The 13,893-nt window shown below is 40.7% G+C and overlaps 1 protein-coding gene across 1 annotated transcript in view; it reads right to left on the reverse strand.

Moving 5' to 3' along the window:
• phldb1a (pleckstrin homology-like domain, family B, member 1a) overlaps nt 1–13,555 on the reverse strand; it is a 39,369-nt gene extending 25,814 nt beyond the window's left edge. The window contains exons 1-6 of the mRNA XM_084731051.1: nt 13,402–13,555; nt 10,855–10,953; nt 10,102–10,225; nt 8,516–8,686; nt 6,286–6,402; nt 3,660–4,684 (exon numbers count right to left, since the gene is read on the reverse strand). Coding sequence (XP_084587177.1) covers nt 3,660–4,684; nt 6,286–6,402; nt 8,516–8,686; nt 10,102–10,225; nt 10,855–10,953; nt 13,402–13,404 — 1,539 coding nt within the window. The 5' untranslated portion in view covers nt 13,405–13,555. The remainder of the gene's footprint in view (nt 1–3,659; nt 4,685–6,285; nt 6,403–8,515; nt 8,687–10,101; nt 10,226–10,854; nt 10,954–13,401) is intronic.
• Nucleotides 13,556–13,893: the final 338 nt, after the last annotated feature.

Here is a 13,893-nt window from a genome sequence, read left to right on the forward strand (position 1 = left end):
AACTTCAAAGCTGTAAACTGGCAGGTTAACTATAAAATATGTATATAATGATATAAATATAAAGCTACAAAAAACCTGATAACAGGTTGTGACAGTTTAAAGCATGGTGAATTCCTTTCTTGCAGAAAGCTAGATGAGTGTGACATCTATACCACTCTTACATCAGTCTGTTAAATTTCAGGCTACAGCCAGCAGCTGACTAGCTTAGCTTAGCAGAAGGACTGGGCACAGAGGGAAACAGCAAGCCTGTCTTTATTCAAAGGTAACAAAATCTGATTACCAGCACTTCTGAAGCTCACTAATTAGAACATTATATCATGTTATGGTCTGTAACATCGGGTGGATTTTATAACACACATTAGTGTGGTGTCAACCTTCTCATCTAGCAAAAAAGTGAATCGGCATCTTATATTTGTTCAAATTTTGAACTTTGACATGAAATGCAGATCATCTGGAGAAAACACTTTGTGTAACACTGAAATAAACTCCTCTACCTTATTATTAATTATCATAAACCTCCTCTCAAGAATAGTGATATTTGGACTCTGTTGCAAAGCAGCAGTTTGGCCTCTTTCCAGTGGAACTGATGCTAAAATTAACTTTTCTATTACATCTCTTCCTCCCTAGCTGTGCCCTTTATTGAGAGATAAGCTGCAGCACACGTTTTTCAAAGTGCAAAAATATCCAAGTATGTAGGTTGGGTTCAGTAAAGTGAGATTTAAAAAAAAAATCTGCATACAGTAGCTCAGCCAACTGTGCCAAGAGTGCAGTGTGCCAGTGTAGTGCATTCATTTCAGTGACAGGAAATCCTCTCTTTGTGTCTCACATCTATACGTCGTCAACAGTTGATAATTAAGTGTGCTTCTTTCAAGGCTGTGGTAACAACAAATCAAGAACCTGGTTCAGGACTCCAAACACAGTTCACCATATGCCAACTGGTTTACTATTAAATGTATCTTGTGTGGGAATGTGCACCAGTGTGTAAGATTTAGAGGGATAAATTGGCAGAATATGACAGAAATGTAGTACAATATTCATAAGTAGGTTCTCATTAACATATAATCACTTGAAAATAAGAATTATCTTTTTGTTACCTTAGAGTAAGCCCTTTATATCTATAGTAGGTCTCCTACACACTTGGAAGGGGAGGGTGAGGCATGTAGTATTCAGTTGGTTGCAGTCTACAGTTTTGTGGCTAAATGCCACTAAATCCCGCACAGTGGTTCTTGTATATACAGTATATACATATATATGTGTGTGTATATATATATATATATATATATATATATATATGTATATATACATATATATATACATATATATATATATATATACATATATATATATATATATACATATATATATATATATATACATATATATATATATATATATATATATGTGTGTGTGTGTGTGTGTGTGTGTGTGTGTGTGTGTGTGTGTGTGTGTGTGTGTATACAGCCAGAGTAGTATCAATCTTCTCATTTAATTCTCTAAGAAAAATTCTAAGTATTCCTTTTTCACTCAGTGGTTATCTACATTCAGCATGTGTGTCCTATGTGCATGCGCATATTTCATACACATGCAACAACGCACAACATGGCCAGAAATCAATGAAAACTTGGAAATCTCAGCCAATACTCAATAAATCTGAAATTTTCAATTTATAACTTGATAATTGTTGTTTGTGTAAGTTAGACCAAGCTTGACAGAAAAATTCTAAAAACACATTACAAGCAAAAACATATCCTTAGGGTAAAAAATATCTGTTCTTTATCTGTTTATGTATTAGCAGAGGTAACAGCTGCATGGCTACACAAACATGCGACAGAAACATGCACATACTGTAACAGCAATCAAAACCCTGTCAGTCAGTCCAACTCAGACGCACGTTGTCGGTAACTCTTATTTGTTACCAGAAACCTTTTGGTTCCTGAAATAGTCTGTGGACATGGAGGGCCAGGAATTACCCCACCTCCTCCTCCCTTATCGTCCCTTCAGCTGTTAGAGGCAAGCTGGGGTGGGGGCTGAAGAATGGGGTTGGGGGCTGGTGGATGTGGACTGAGGATGGATAACAAGTATGTGGTCTATGATCTAGTCTGGATGTGACTAAGAACGAGTCTTCAGTCAAGCGGGTACAGCTTTAAAAGTAAAAGCCACTCGTCCTTTTGATAAATATAGTGTTGAGCAATAAGCAGCCGCGCCCTCCGCTCTGGACCTTAAGACATGTGGAGGAATGTTCACCCCGTGTTACTCGGGCCACACGGGCTGACGGTGCCAGTAATGCTCTGGGGAGATGAGCTAGTGGCTGTATGCCAGCAGATTCAGACAAGATGTCTGAATGCAGACATGGTGTCTGCCATACCAACAAGCCTCAACGCCTTCCCCACTTATTCTGTATTCTCAACTGCATTCATGTCCTTTAAAATCATGTTGAGGTGACAGCGTTTGTCCTCATCACTTGTCCTGTGTTGTTTTTAATGTTGTATGAAGCCAAATTTACCTTTTCACATTGTGTTCCTAACCAACCAACTTCGCAAGAATAAGGACTTTTTTTAGTTTTATACCACTCTCATATAATAGTTCAGTGTATAAGATTTACTGGGGATTTATTGGCAGAATATAGCAGGAATAGAAAATAATGTTAAGAAGTATGTTTTCATTAGTGTGTAATATCTTTAAAATAAGAATCGTGTTCTTAGAATGAGCCCTTTATATCTACAGAGAGTGGAGGTCTTCATTCGAGTCTGCCATGTTGCATCACCACAGACAAACCAAACACTGGCTCTAGAAACAGCTTTTTTGCTGAGAGTTTTGCACCCAACATGTTGACACTAAATCCTACACACACACTTAACACTTAGCTTAGCATAATGACTGGAAGAACTGGGAAACAGCTAACTTCGCTTTGTCCAATAGTTAAAAAAATGCCTATCATCACCTCTAAAGCTTGCCAATTAACATGTTGCTTGTTTAATCTGTATAAAAATGAACAAATTTACACTTACTAAGCCAAAACCATGCAATGATTAGCTTAGCTTAGCATAAAGACTTAAAAAGCTAACAGAAACCGAAGTCATTGGTGGGTGGATTTTTCATATTTTCAAAGCCAGGCTAGCTGTTTCCCTGTCTCCTACCATCAAGTGGCTTTTGAACATTATTATATATCTATTAGGGTAAATTTACAGTTATTTTTTCTCATAAATCGGTGGATCAAAACACAGCTAAAACAGGGAGTAGACATTAGGTTTACATTTGTGAGTCCAGTGTTTAAGTTACATTGATTTGTAAACACCAGGCATCAGGGCATCATAAACTCAGCTCCAAATAACTGCTGATGTTGCTCTGTGTCAGCTGTTTAAAAAGATGTTTTTAGGTAACAGTACACAGACCCGGATACAGCTGTGGCTCTGCACCTGCCAGATTGTTTTGATGTTTTCTCCTACTTGGGAAAAAATGGATTATTGCAGATTTACAGTGTATACAAATTCCACTCATTCACAGGATACAGACCAAACAAACAGTCACAGAGGACAAACCAGAGCAGCAAATGTTTTCTTTATGACTTCCTGAGCAAACAACATCCAGATTTGGAGTGAACCAATGGTGCTGAAATTATTTTCTACTGTAAAGTCATATCATAAGTGCTGATCACTTACCAGTTTCTCCATCTCCTGCTCCCGCAGCCTCTCTTCTCTCTGCCAGCGATGGTATTCCAGCAGCTCATCCTCATTGTCACTGATCTCCGAGATGCTGTTTTTGCGTTCCCGGGTGTATGGTTTGATAAGATTCTGTTCCCTGCTGGAGGATCCTATTGTGGTCTTTCTTTGGTTATGAGGGCTGGCAAGAGGAGATGAACTGGACAGAGAACCCAGGCCAGGTCTTAACTGCCTTCCTCCAGACTCCTTCTCCAGCCCAGAGAGTGACGCTGGACTCTGGGCATACATCGCCCTCATGGCTTCTGCTTTGGAAGGACCTGTGAGTTTGCGGTTGCCTTGGGGGCTATCGGGGATGGGTTTAGCAGCTGAGCCCTGTGATCCCGGGGTCCCTCTGTGGGACAAGTGAGGGCTGAGAGGAGGACGTTCTCTTAGGCTGGTGGCTCCAGTCGGCTCTGGAGTCCTGAGCCTTTGAGGGACGTCTATATGAGACAGCTGCTGCTCTCTCATTGGACTGGGGGATCTCTTCTGTAAGGACGAAGCTCTCACTTGAGGGCTGGATGGAGCTGTTGGGGAAAACTTGACGGCAGATGGTTTAGAGTTCTCTGTGCCCTGTCCTGACCCCCTGCTTGGCAGTGTGGCCTCTGCTCTGACATTCCTAAGAAGCTTTGGACTCTCCTTGGCCCTCTGACCACCACTAGTACCGCTTGAGGCCACAGACAGTGAGGTCCGTGGATGGGGGACAGGAGCGTGGTTGGTATGAGTAGACCGGGCAGGTACTGGAGGTGTTTTGTTGCCCAGGTTTTTGCTCACAAAGCTGCTGCTGTTTTCATAAATGGCGTCCTCTGTCGTGGAGCCATTTCTCCCATTGAGCATCTTTGGAGGAGAGGGCTGTTTACCAGGTCCTGATGATGATGATGGGACCTTCAGCACCAAAGAGTCCTGGAGATTCTTCGCTATGTTGTTGACTTTAGAGTCACCGTTGCTCGAAAAGGACTGATGGTTCCCGTTCTGGACACTGTGGGAGTCTTCAAAGAGAGACAGAAACACTTGTGCTTTAGCATTCCTGTTGAATAAAGGAAGTGGACACTTGAAATAACAGTTGCAAAAACATACATAAACAAACACAGTGGGAGGAATCTGTCCTGTGTCGTCTTTGTCCTACTGACATTCACCTCAGGTCAAAGCTGTAGGACAAAGAGAGTAACCCATACAAGGAAAAATAGACACGCCTGAACATGTTGTTGCACACACATTCACACACAGTGTCTCTGCAGTTCACTTTAAATAGTGATAAATGTCTCGGGGCCCATGTTCTCCTGGGTGAGGGATGTTGTGCTCCTCAGTTGTGTTGTAATCCCACAGGGATCTGGAGCTGCTAAATATAAAAGCTGCAGCAGTGTACCTCATTCAGAGCTGATGAAATCAGGGCCTGGTCAGGAAGGAGTGGGCCATACACACTGGGCAGGGTGTGGTAGCTCTTACTGTACTGTGCAGGCACCAACAGTCAAACCAATAAGGTCAGCAGAGAATGGATTGTAAAATATCACAAGGCGACAGTCACAGCAGGCAACATGCCAGAATAATATAATATCAACCTAATGTATCTGCAAAAAGAAACATTACAACAATCCTGTGTCACAATGGGGTCACACCTTGAACAAGAAACCACAGATTTAAATGAACTAGATCACAATGTAGGCCACAGATAATTAGTCCTGAACAAGCTATTTCTGCATCCAGGCAAAAATAATGGCCAATACTTCAGCAAAGCTTCAAGAGCATTTGTGTTGGAGACATGAAAATCAAGACCTAGTAAACTTACACTGGATTGCACAAACAAAGATTATTTCAAGTTTATTGATGTAAACCAGAATTTAATAGAGCTTAATATTTTGATGTTTGCCTGTCTAAATTAAAATAAATATACAGCAAATAATTTCAAGCACTGTTGGTACTGAGTAAGTATAAAAGAGGGGAGGGGACTGTTAACTTTATGCTGCTCGGTATTCCCTAACAAGATGTCATATTGTTTTTTAGCTACAAAGACAGTTAGACAGTGCTACAAAGTTAACAAAACACAACACTGTTTGCCTGCTTGCTAAAACATCAGTTAGCCTTGTTAGCCTAATTTGAGTTAAACCATGATTACATCAGGTTTAAAAACTAATCCTTGTTGGTGTGACCCAGCTTCGAGGTCACATTTCAGAAGAAAACCAAGTATAATTTCCTGTTACCGCATGTCATCTCAGAAAAAAAAATAGTTAGGACATAAGCCCCTAAACATGGATAGTCTAAATAACTAATCATGTACAGGTTGATCACAATACATTATCCTACCCACAAGCCAAAGTCTTTTAATTCCCTGCAGATGTATGATCATTGTTTAGCATTAACAGGAACTTGTGTAACATCCTTACTTTTACACTAACATAGTAGGAACCAACTGTGACTATACATCTATCAGCTCAAAGCATCTGCTCTGCCAAGAATAGCTGATGAGGAAACTGTACAAACTTCGTACGCACAGTTGTCACTGACATGCTTATTTCTGTATCCCTGATACAGTAAGTCATCATTACTCACTACATGAGTATGAATACAAACTGTGACAAAGCAGCGTCTTTACCGGTAGGATGAGATCTAGGGGCGCTCAGTCCTCCAGGCAGCAAGCTCTTCATGCGCAGGGCCTCCTCTGGATGGTTGAAGCGGAAAAAGGCCGACTGGCCAAAACACAGCATGCAGCCTGCCAGGAGAGAAGAGTGTGTGGGTAGAAACCCGTCAGTTATATGACTGATAACATCTTCAGAGAGGCAAAGTATTAACAACATCATGACTGATTAATGCCAACCATCAGATATTACTGATTCAGTGTTGTTTTTTCATATTTAAGCATTAATAACTCCCAGTAACTTCAACCATTCAACTAATTCTGATTAAAATGTGACAGAAATTCACCCTTCAATGTCAGTTCAATAAGTCTGTAATCGCTGCAGTACATGTGCTGTCTGTTTGCAAACAATTTCGTGATGCTGTCTTGCTTAAAAGCACTCAAAAATTAATACAATAGGAGGCGTGAGTATGTAGATGGTAAAAAAGAAAGATGGAAGAGTGATAATAAATGGTAATCCAACATTAGAGAAGAAACAGTAATCCTCAAGTGTGACACACACAGCAAAGAGCTCAACATATCTACTGGTTATTTGTGATGACAATATACTCATCCTTCTGTTTACTGTTTAATAAACTGACTAGTTAAACTCACATGTAATTAACCAGTTAGTGATGTCAACTCCTTCTCTTTTCCCTGCATTTCCGGTGGCTTTTGAAAATTCCTGATAATATTTCCTGAGAGACACGCTGAAGTTTTGTTTCCAGTAATGGATATCCCACAGAGACTTCAATATTTATTTCGTCCATCAAAGTGAAGTCACGGGTCCATATGGCTGCTGCATTACTTCCTTATGATATAAATGAAGACGTTTCCTCCATCCTGGAGTTGTTTTATTCAGGATTTCACGATGTATCCTTTGAATAATGCAAAGTCTGAAGTATTCTTGTAGAGCAGCTGCTGCCTCCACACAGTCCAGCTGATCACCCGGCTTCAAATGACATTCTGGTGTAGCTGTTGGCTTGGATCCCATGTAGAGGGGACTAAAGGGGGCGGGATTGTTGTGCTTTTTTAATGGCAAGTATGCATCTTACTGGAAGGACACAGGACTGATTGTTTTGTGAAGCTAGACAGTGTTATTGTCCATTTTGCTTACAATGCACTTACATAATACTCAGTAGAACCAGTTTACATATCTGTAGTGTACTTTATCATTAGCCATGATAAGCCATGCTAGCTGTTTATCAGTGTACATCAGTATTTTGAACTAAATGGTAAATAAACAGCGTTCAAATGGGGTGTTGTGGGTCCATATGAGCACACCCTTCTTGTGGTACTCACAACTTCGGAAGTGGAGATTTTCTGAAAGTTCTGTGTTAATGAGTTGTGATGTGTTTGCTGATGTTTTCAGAAATGGCAGAGGCCATGTGAGTTTATAGTGGAGTAGATGGTGAGTTAATATATAAATAATAATGTCAGTATGCTCACAGGCTCACACTGACAATGCTTACATGTGGATGCCAAGCAGGTGCAATGTTTACCACGGTCATCATCTCATCTTTTATCATGTTGACATGCTAACATTTGCTTATTAGCTCTTAATGCATAGTACATCTGAGGATGATAGGACAGGCAGTAGCTTTGCAGGCATTTTGTCATAAAATGAGGTAATGGGCAAATTTTAACTGGTGATGGTCCTAAACTTAAACGGTCACCAAAGTAATTCGTCCTGAAGAGCAACATGAATTTGTGTAACAAAATTTTTATGTTATTCCCTTCAATACCCTTTTAGATATTTCACTTAAAACTACAAATGTCAATCTCACAGTAGAGAAAGAAAGAAATGTCTTTGGATTAACCTCTGGGGACCATGGATGTCATCTCATAGATGTTGAGATACTTAACTGTAAAGGTCTGAAAAAGCCTAAGAGATCTACAAAATTGTTATGATTCTTCCTCTGGGGACCATGTACGTCTTAACACAATTTTAAGGCAATCCATCAAAATAGAGGTTGAGGTATTTCAGACTGGACCAAAGTGGTCGGCTGATCAACTGACAGACTGGCAGTGCCAATCCTGCTAGCATAGCAAATATACATGCACTACTGTCCTATTACTTGTAATTCATTTGGTAAATGTTATATAACTTATGTAAGATAGTTGTTATAAGAGAAGAAAAATGCTTTAACACCAATATCATATCACACACACAAATTACAGGGATCTTTTAAGCCCGTTATGGTGGTACCTTGTGTGAGACGATAGGGTTTGGTGATGGGGAGGCCATCTACAGAGCACTGGTTTCCACATGGGTACAAGGTGATGCTGCCTACTTTGTTTTCAATGTAGCAGTGCTGAGCTGCGATGCCGGGGCCCTGCAGAGGGATATCCGTCCCCTGGCTGCCCAGTGTGGTCCTCCCTGCAACAAGAGAAAACATTTTCCCAGCGTCACTTAGAGGAGATTCATGGACCTGTGAATGCTCCTGTGAAGTATTCTTAGGTTGCAGTTCAAAGCCAGAGGTGACAGGTGTCATCTCATAGGTCAAGGCCATGCGGGCAAAGTTACAAATGGAGCCAGCACGTGACTGAATGTTGAGCAACAGGTGTCAGTCTGACATGATGTGCCAGCCTGGCAGACGAAAGGTATCTTGTCAGATGGAATTAATATAACCATCTATTTAATGTGATGTAATTTGATTATCAGTTATATTTATATTACTGTCTGAGGGCAAGAGATTTAACCCAACACATACACTATTATGTGATAGCAAAGACGAGATGGAGAGAAATACAATCCCAGAAGGCCTTTCTCTGGGCCACTACAGTCACACCCTGTCTTCCTCTGTGGTGTCTGGGCTCAGTGAAAGACAAATGATACAAGAAAATCACAGACAAGGGTGTTATTCCAACTGTGGCACAGTCAGAATGAGTAACAACAACATGGTGAGAAGGTCATGTGTCATCAGTTTTTGTGAATTCATCATTCAAGACAAGTTGTGCCAATGTGCTTATGGAAGTGTCTATGCTAGCAATAACATTGATTATAGATAATGTGGTGATTAAAGAGATATCTGGACTTATACAAACTCTAGTTTATGTTTTTGACAACTTACTTGGTCCTATTAGCTTCTTTTATAGTTATAGTCACCTTAGAAAAGCAAAGTTCCAACAGGATGAAGCAGAACTGCTTATTCGGTTAATGAGATTTCAACGGTCCAATTCAACAACTGACTCTTGCTAAGTTTTCCTTTTGGAACCTCTGTCAGCTTTCTTCTTTCCTGTTTCCTGCACTTAGAAATGTCATGTGCTTGGCCTGTCTGTGTTGAAAAGAAAACCACATTTTGAAGATGGCAAAAATAAGCTGCTGGGGACATGTAAAAGTAACATATATAGCCTATAGCCACATATTATGTTAAATAACACTGACAAAATACTAGCTAACTGGGTAACTAATCTACATCAATCATTAGCTAGCTAATTAGCAAGACTTTAGCTGCTGTTTTGCTCTGTTGCAAAACTCTAGCTAACTAGCAAGCTACATCAATTGTTAGCTAGCTAGTTACATCTGATAGCTAACTAGCTAGTTAGCTACATAGTAAAACAATACAAACTTAGCACATGGCATATCTAAGTACAGAAAACATAGAGATAGTTGAGGTTCCATCAGGTACCAAACTTGTTCAACAGTTTTTGGTGTACAGAGAAAAAAGGGGCGGGACTTAAGAAAGGCCAATTATATCATTTTAAATTTCCAAACTGATGAACGCAACACTGTTTAATACCCACCTATCACATTGTCACACAAACATACACTCAAAACACACACAAACACACCTTCCAGCAGTGGCAGCAAGGTGATAGCTGTGCTCAAGCGTCCGCTTCCCAGACTGACCAGGTGGGGGCGCTCTGCCTGAACTTTCAGGGACTTGCCTGTCTCAATCAGGTCCAGAGGAGTGCTCTGCCAAAACACAGTTCATTGGAAAACATCGTTACATGACCGAGACATGCAACTACAAAGCTACCACTCTGAAATCAGTTTTGTACCAAATTTTAAGTGAAAACTACACATACAGCCAGCTAGACAGCGAAGCATCAATATCAAATTCAAATAAAAAGCCCAATTTACTGTTTATAACTGATTCAAACCCATCCCGTAATCTGTCTCTTTTATCTCTGTCTCTAGAATAAGATATACAAATTAGAAAACATTTGGAGACACAGTATATGAATCTGATTATTTAATGAAATGGCTCATTCTGAATATATCAAGACAAGATCCAGATGTCCCAGATGTCAATCTGCACCTGGAAAATGTAACGTGGTTTTAATGATTCATCCAGCATTTGATTCAAAGCCAGACTACCTTGTTAAAAATAAAGAGGAATGCAACAATTAGAGTCTACATCAGACAGACAGATCATAGAAATAATCTCAAATTCTTACCAAGTCATTCACTTCTCACTTAGACTGAGTAGCATTCTGACTCACAGCAGACGGTGATAGTGATAAAGTCAGTTACACATTATTTAGCGTCACATCTGTACCAGCTGTAAATGGTCCGTGACCCTGAAGTGAGAAATGACTCACCTGTAAGACCTGGTGCGTCTGTCGCCCATGTTCCACTTTATTCCTGCTCATGCGCTCCATGTCGGCTGGACTGTCAGATTTATCTGACACATGAAGATCCTGAAGCGAACACACACATACACAGAGAGACAGAGAGGGAGAGAGAGCAGCAGGGCATGAATGGGAGTGCTGGGAATACTGCTACTACAGTTGTACTACAATGAGAACAGTGCTTTCCTTAGAAACCTCCTGCCCCACTTATAAGCCCATGTGACCACACCATTATAGTGGGTAATTGTCTCTCCAGAGCTAGGGAGACAAAAACGATCCATCAGGAAGGATGGCATTGATTTATGCTTCAATCTAATAAAGATTATTGATTTTGATTTTATACATTTGGCAGTGAGTATTTGTTATCACAAATGTACTTTTAAGATGTAGAAGAAGGTGTGAACGAGCTCTGCAGGTGGCTTCGACATCAAGGGTCGGCTCACTGCTTCCTCAGACCCTTATGAGTCACTGTGACTTATATACACATCTTGCAAACACAAACACACACATACAAAGTCGGTGTTCGCAGACAGATGCTGCAGATTAGATCCAGCTGTGCGCTCATCGGCGCTCACATCAGACGAGAGGGAAACAACAAACCTTGAGGCCCAGACAGACCTCAAACAATCGCACACAGACACATGAGCAGCACAGATGACTCACCATATTTTTCTGCTAAAAGCTGGTATCCATGTCTTTCACTATCACCCACAAGCTTGTCCTGGCAACAATTTGGTATCAGCTCAGCATTCCAACAAAAAACCCAAAGACATAACTAACCATTATGTAGTGTCTGTTGTGTCTACTATGGACCAAACTTAAATGACTGTATGCCATGCTCAACTGTTGAGATGTACGTTTTAAAGTACATTAGATTTTAAACATTAGATGATAAACAGCTTCAATGGTTTTTCACACAGAGTCTATAAAAAACTACTGGAGGGACTAACCATGTTTCCAAAAGATATTCTGTCGTGTTGATGAGAGCTGTCTGTCTGCCAGTCAACACCTCAGCTTTTCAACTGGATTGATGAATTTGAAGGCAATAGCATATGATTCGAGTCAGCCATTAAACCATTAAATAACATATTTATTTCTCATTTATTCTGCTTTTTATGGGCAAAATACAGCCCGTGGGCCAGATCTTGCCCGATGAAACATTCCATGTGGCCCAGCACTTGGAAATATTGCAGTTGAAATCTAACAAAGACAGTATCATTTTGCTTGTCATTAAACTGTTTTTGGGCGTTTATTCTTATATCATATTAAACTGTATAATATTAAACTTTATTCACTTAATGCTGTACATCCATGTTGTTTAAATTTTTCTACTGTTACTGCGACTATCATCGCAACCTGTATCTGGCATACATGGCGTACTGTAAAACTTAATCTTTTGGACCCTGCCATCAAAAATTACGATTCATCACACGACAATTCAGAAAAGGTAACCAACAGTAGAAGTACATTACTGTGTTAGACAGCTGTTAGCTTTATAGAACCGTCTGACTGTTCCATTATTTGAGATTCAGCCATTATTAGGGCGTTTTATCACATTTCAGTTTGGCCACAGCACTGGAGCATTGCACTGTCCCTTGGTTAGGGGACAGTTCACCTCAAAGTCAAATAGACATATTATTTATATATTTTGCATTTTGTCCCTTTAATTGCTCATCACTGTGTCTGTCAGGAAATGACCACATCAGTCATTCACACACCAACACATGACTGTTGCATCAAACAGAAACGCTTGAGCTCTTTGTCGCTCCCTGCTGACATCACTGATCATTTAAAATTCTTGCAAAAGTCGCCAAAACCCATCCACAGCTGCTGGTGCTCCAAGTTTAGCCCAGCGTGAAACAACAGGGCGCTCTATCTGCGTCTGATGTCACTCCAGACGGGTGAAACCACACATATCTGACAATCCCATCCAGTGTGTTGTCTCAGAGGACCCAGTGACACGGAGAACAGACCATCCCCTCTGTTCAGCTCTGACACTGGACCCCACACGCCTCTGCTGTCAGCCCACTGGTTGTCAACACTGGCCCTCTTTGAGCCACGCACTCAGACACAGGACAGGAGAGTGGGCCGGGTAATGTGTCCCTGGCTGTCTGACTCACACACACAGACACACACATGCTCCTGCTCCCACAAGCCTCAGTGATTTAACGTACACACCCAGGCCGGAGAACCGTTTTAAAGCTTAAAAATGCTGGGCCTTCCACTGTAACCTGTCATTATGGGGGCAGTTCTGCCCTTCAGAGCTGCCATGAGCTTCTGAAAATAGACACCACCACCAGCCACACAGTCTGGGCTGCTACTTTTAAAGAGAAATTTTTGCTGAGACTGAAGAGGAGAACACAGAAAAAGTACATTTAAAATGTCAATTAAAATAAAAGATGGCGTTATTTTATAAAGGACAACATAAAAATAAGCAGAAAACAATGTAAAAACACAATAGTGGTGGCAAACCCAGTCGACAGCTACTTACTTCAGTGACACACATGCAGCTCTTACCATGTCTCTTCTCTTACAGAGTCCAGACAGCAGCTACATCCATGAGTTTGTCTGAAGTCTATTAATCTTAATCCATACAGCAGTGTCCACATGGTTGTTTATGTCTTGCTCCTTGCTTTTTTCATTCACTCACTGGGCTCCTCTGCTATTTCCCTCCTCCCAACCCCTTCTCCTCCCCATCCCGGTGCAGAGTTACAGTCCAGCAGAGGGGGACCCGGCATCAGCACTGCCCTCTAAAATGTGACTTCTGACTTAAGGATGGCTTTTTAACTGACTTCTCTTCTCTCTTTGGCAAGTAAACCCCATCATGGGTCAGACAAACAAGGATTCACTTTCTTGATTAAGCTTAGTTGCACCAAACTTGTAAACTACCTTAAAATAAAAAAAGATTCATTTTAAACCTCACTTTTGTACACCTAAATACAATTTAATTTTGTTGCACCAAAACTTTAAATTCCAATCAGTATTGACTTTAAACTTACACTTGAGTAG

Source organism: Lutjanus erythropterus, chromosome 11, assembly GCF_056507025.1.
Source record: "Lutjanus erythropterus isolate fLutEry1 chromosome 11, fLutEry1.hap2, whole genome shotgun sequence".
NCBI classification, from domain to species: Eukaryota; Metazoa; Chordata; class Actinopteri; order Lutjaniformes; family Lutjanidae; genus Lutjanus; species Lutjanus erythropterus.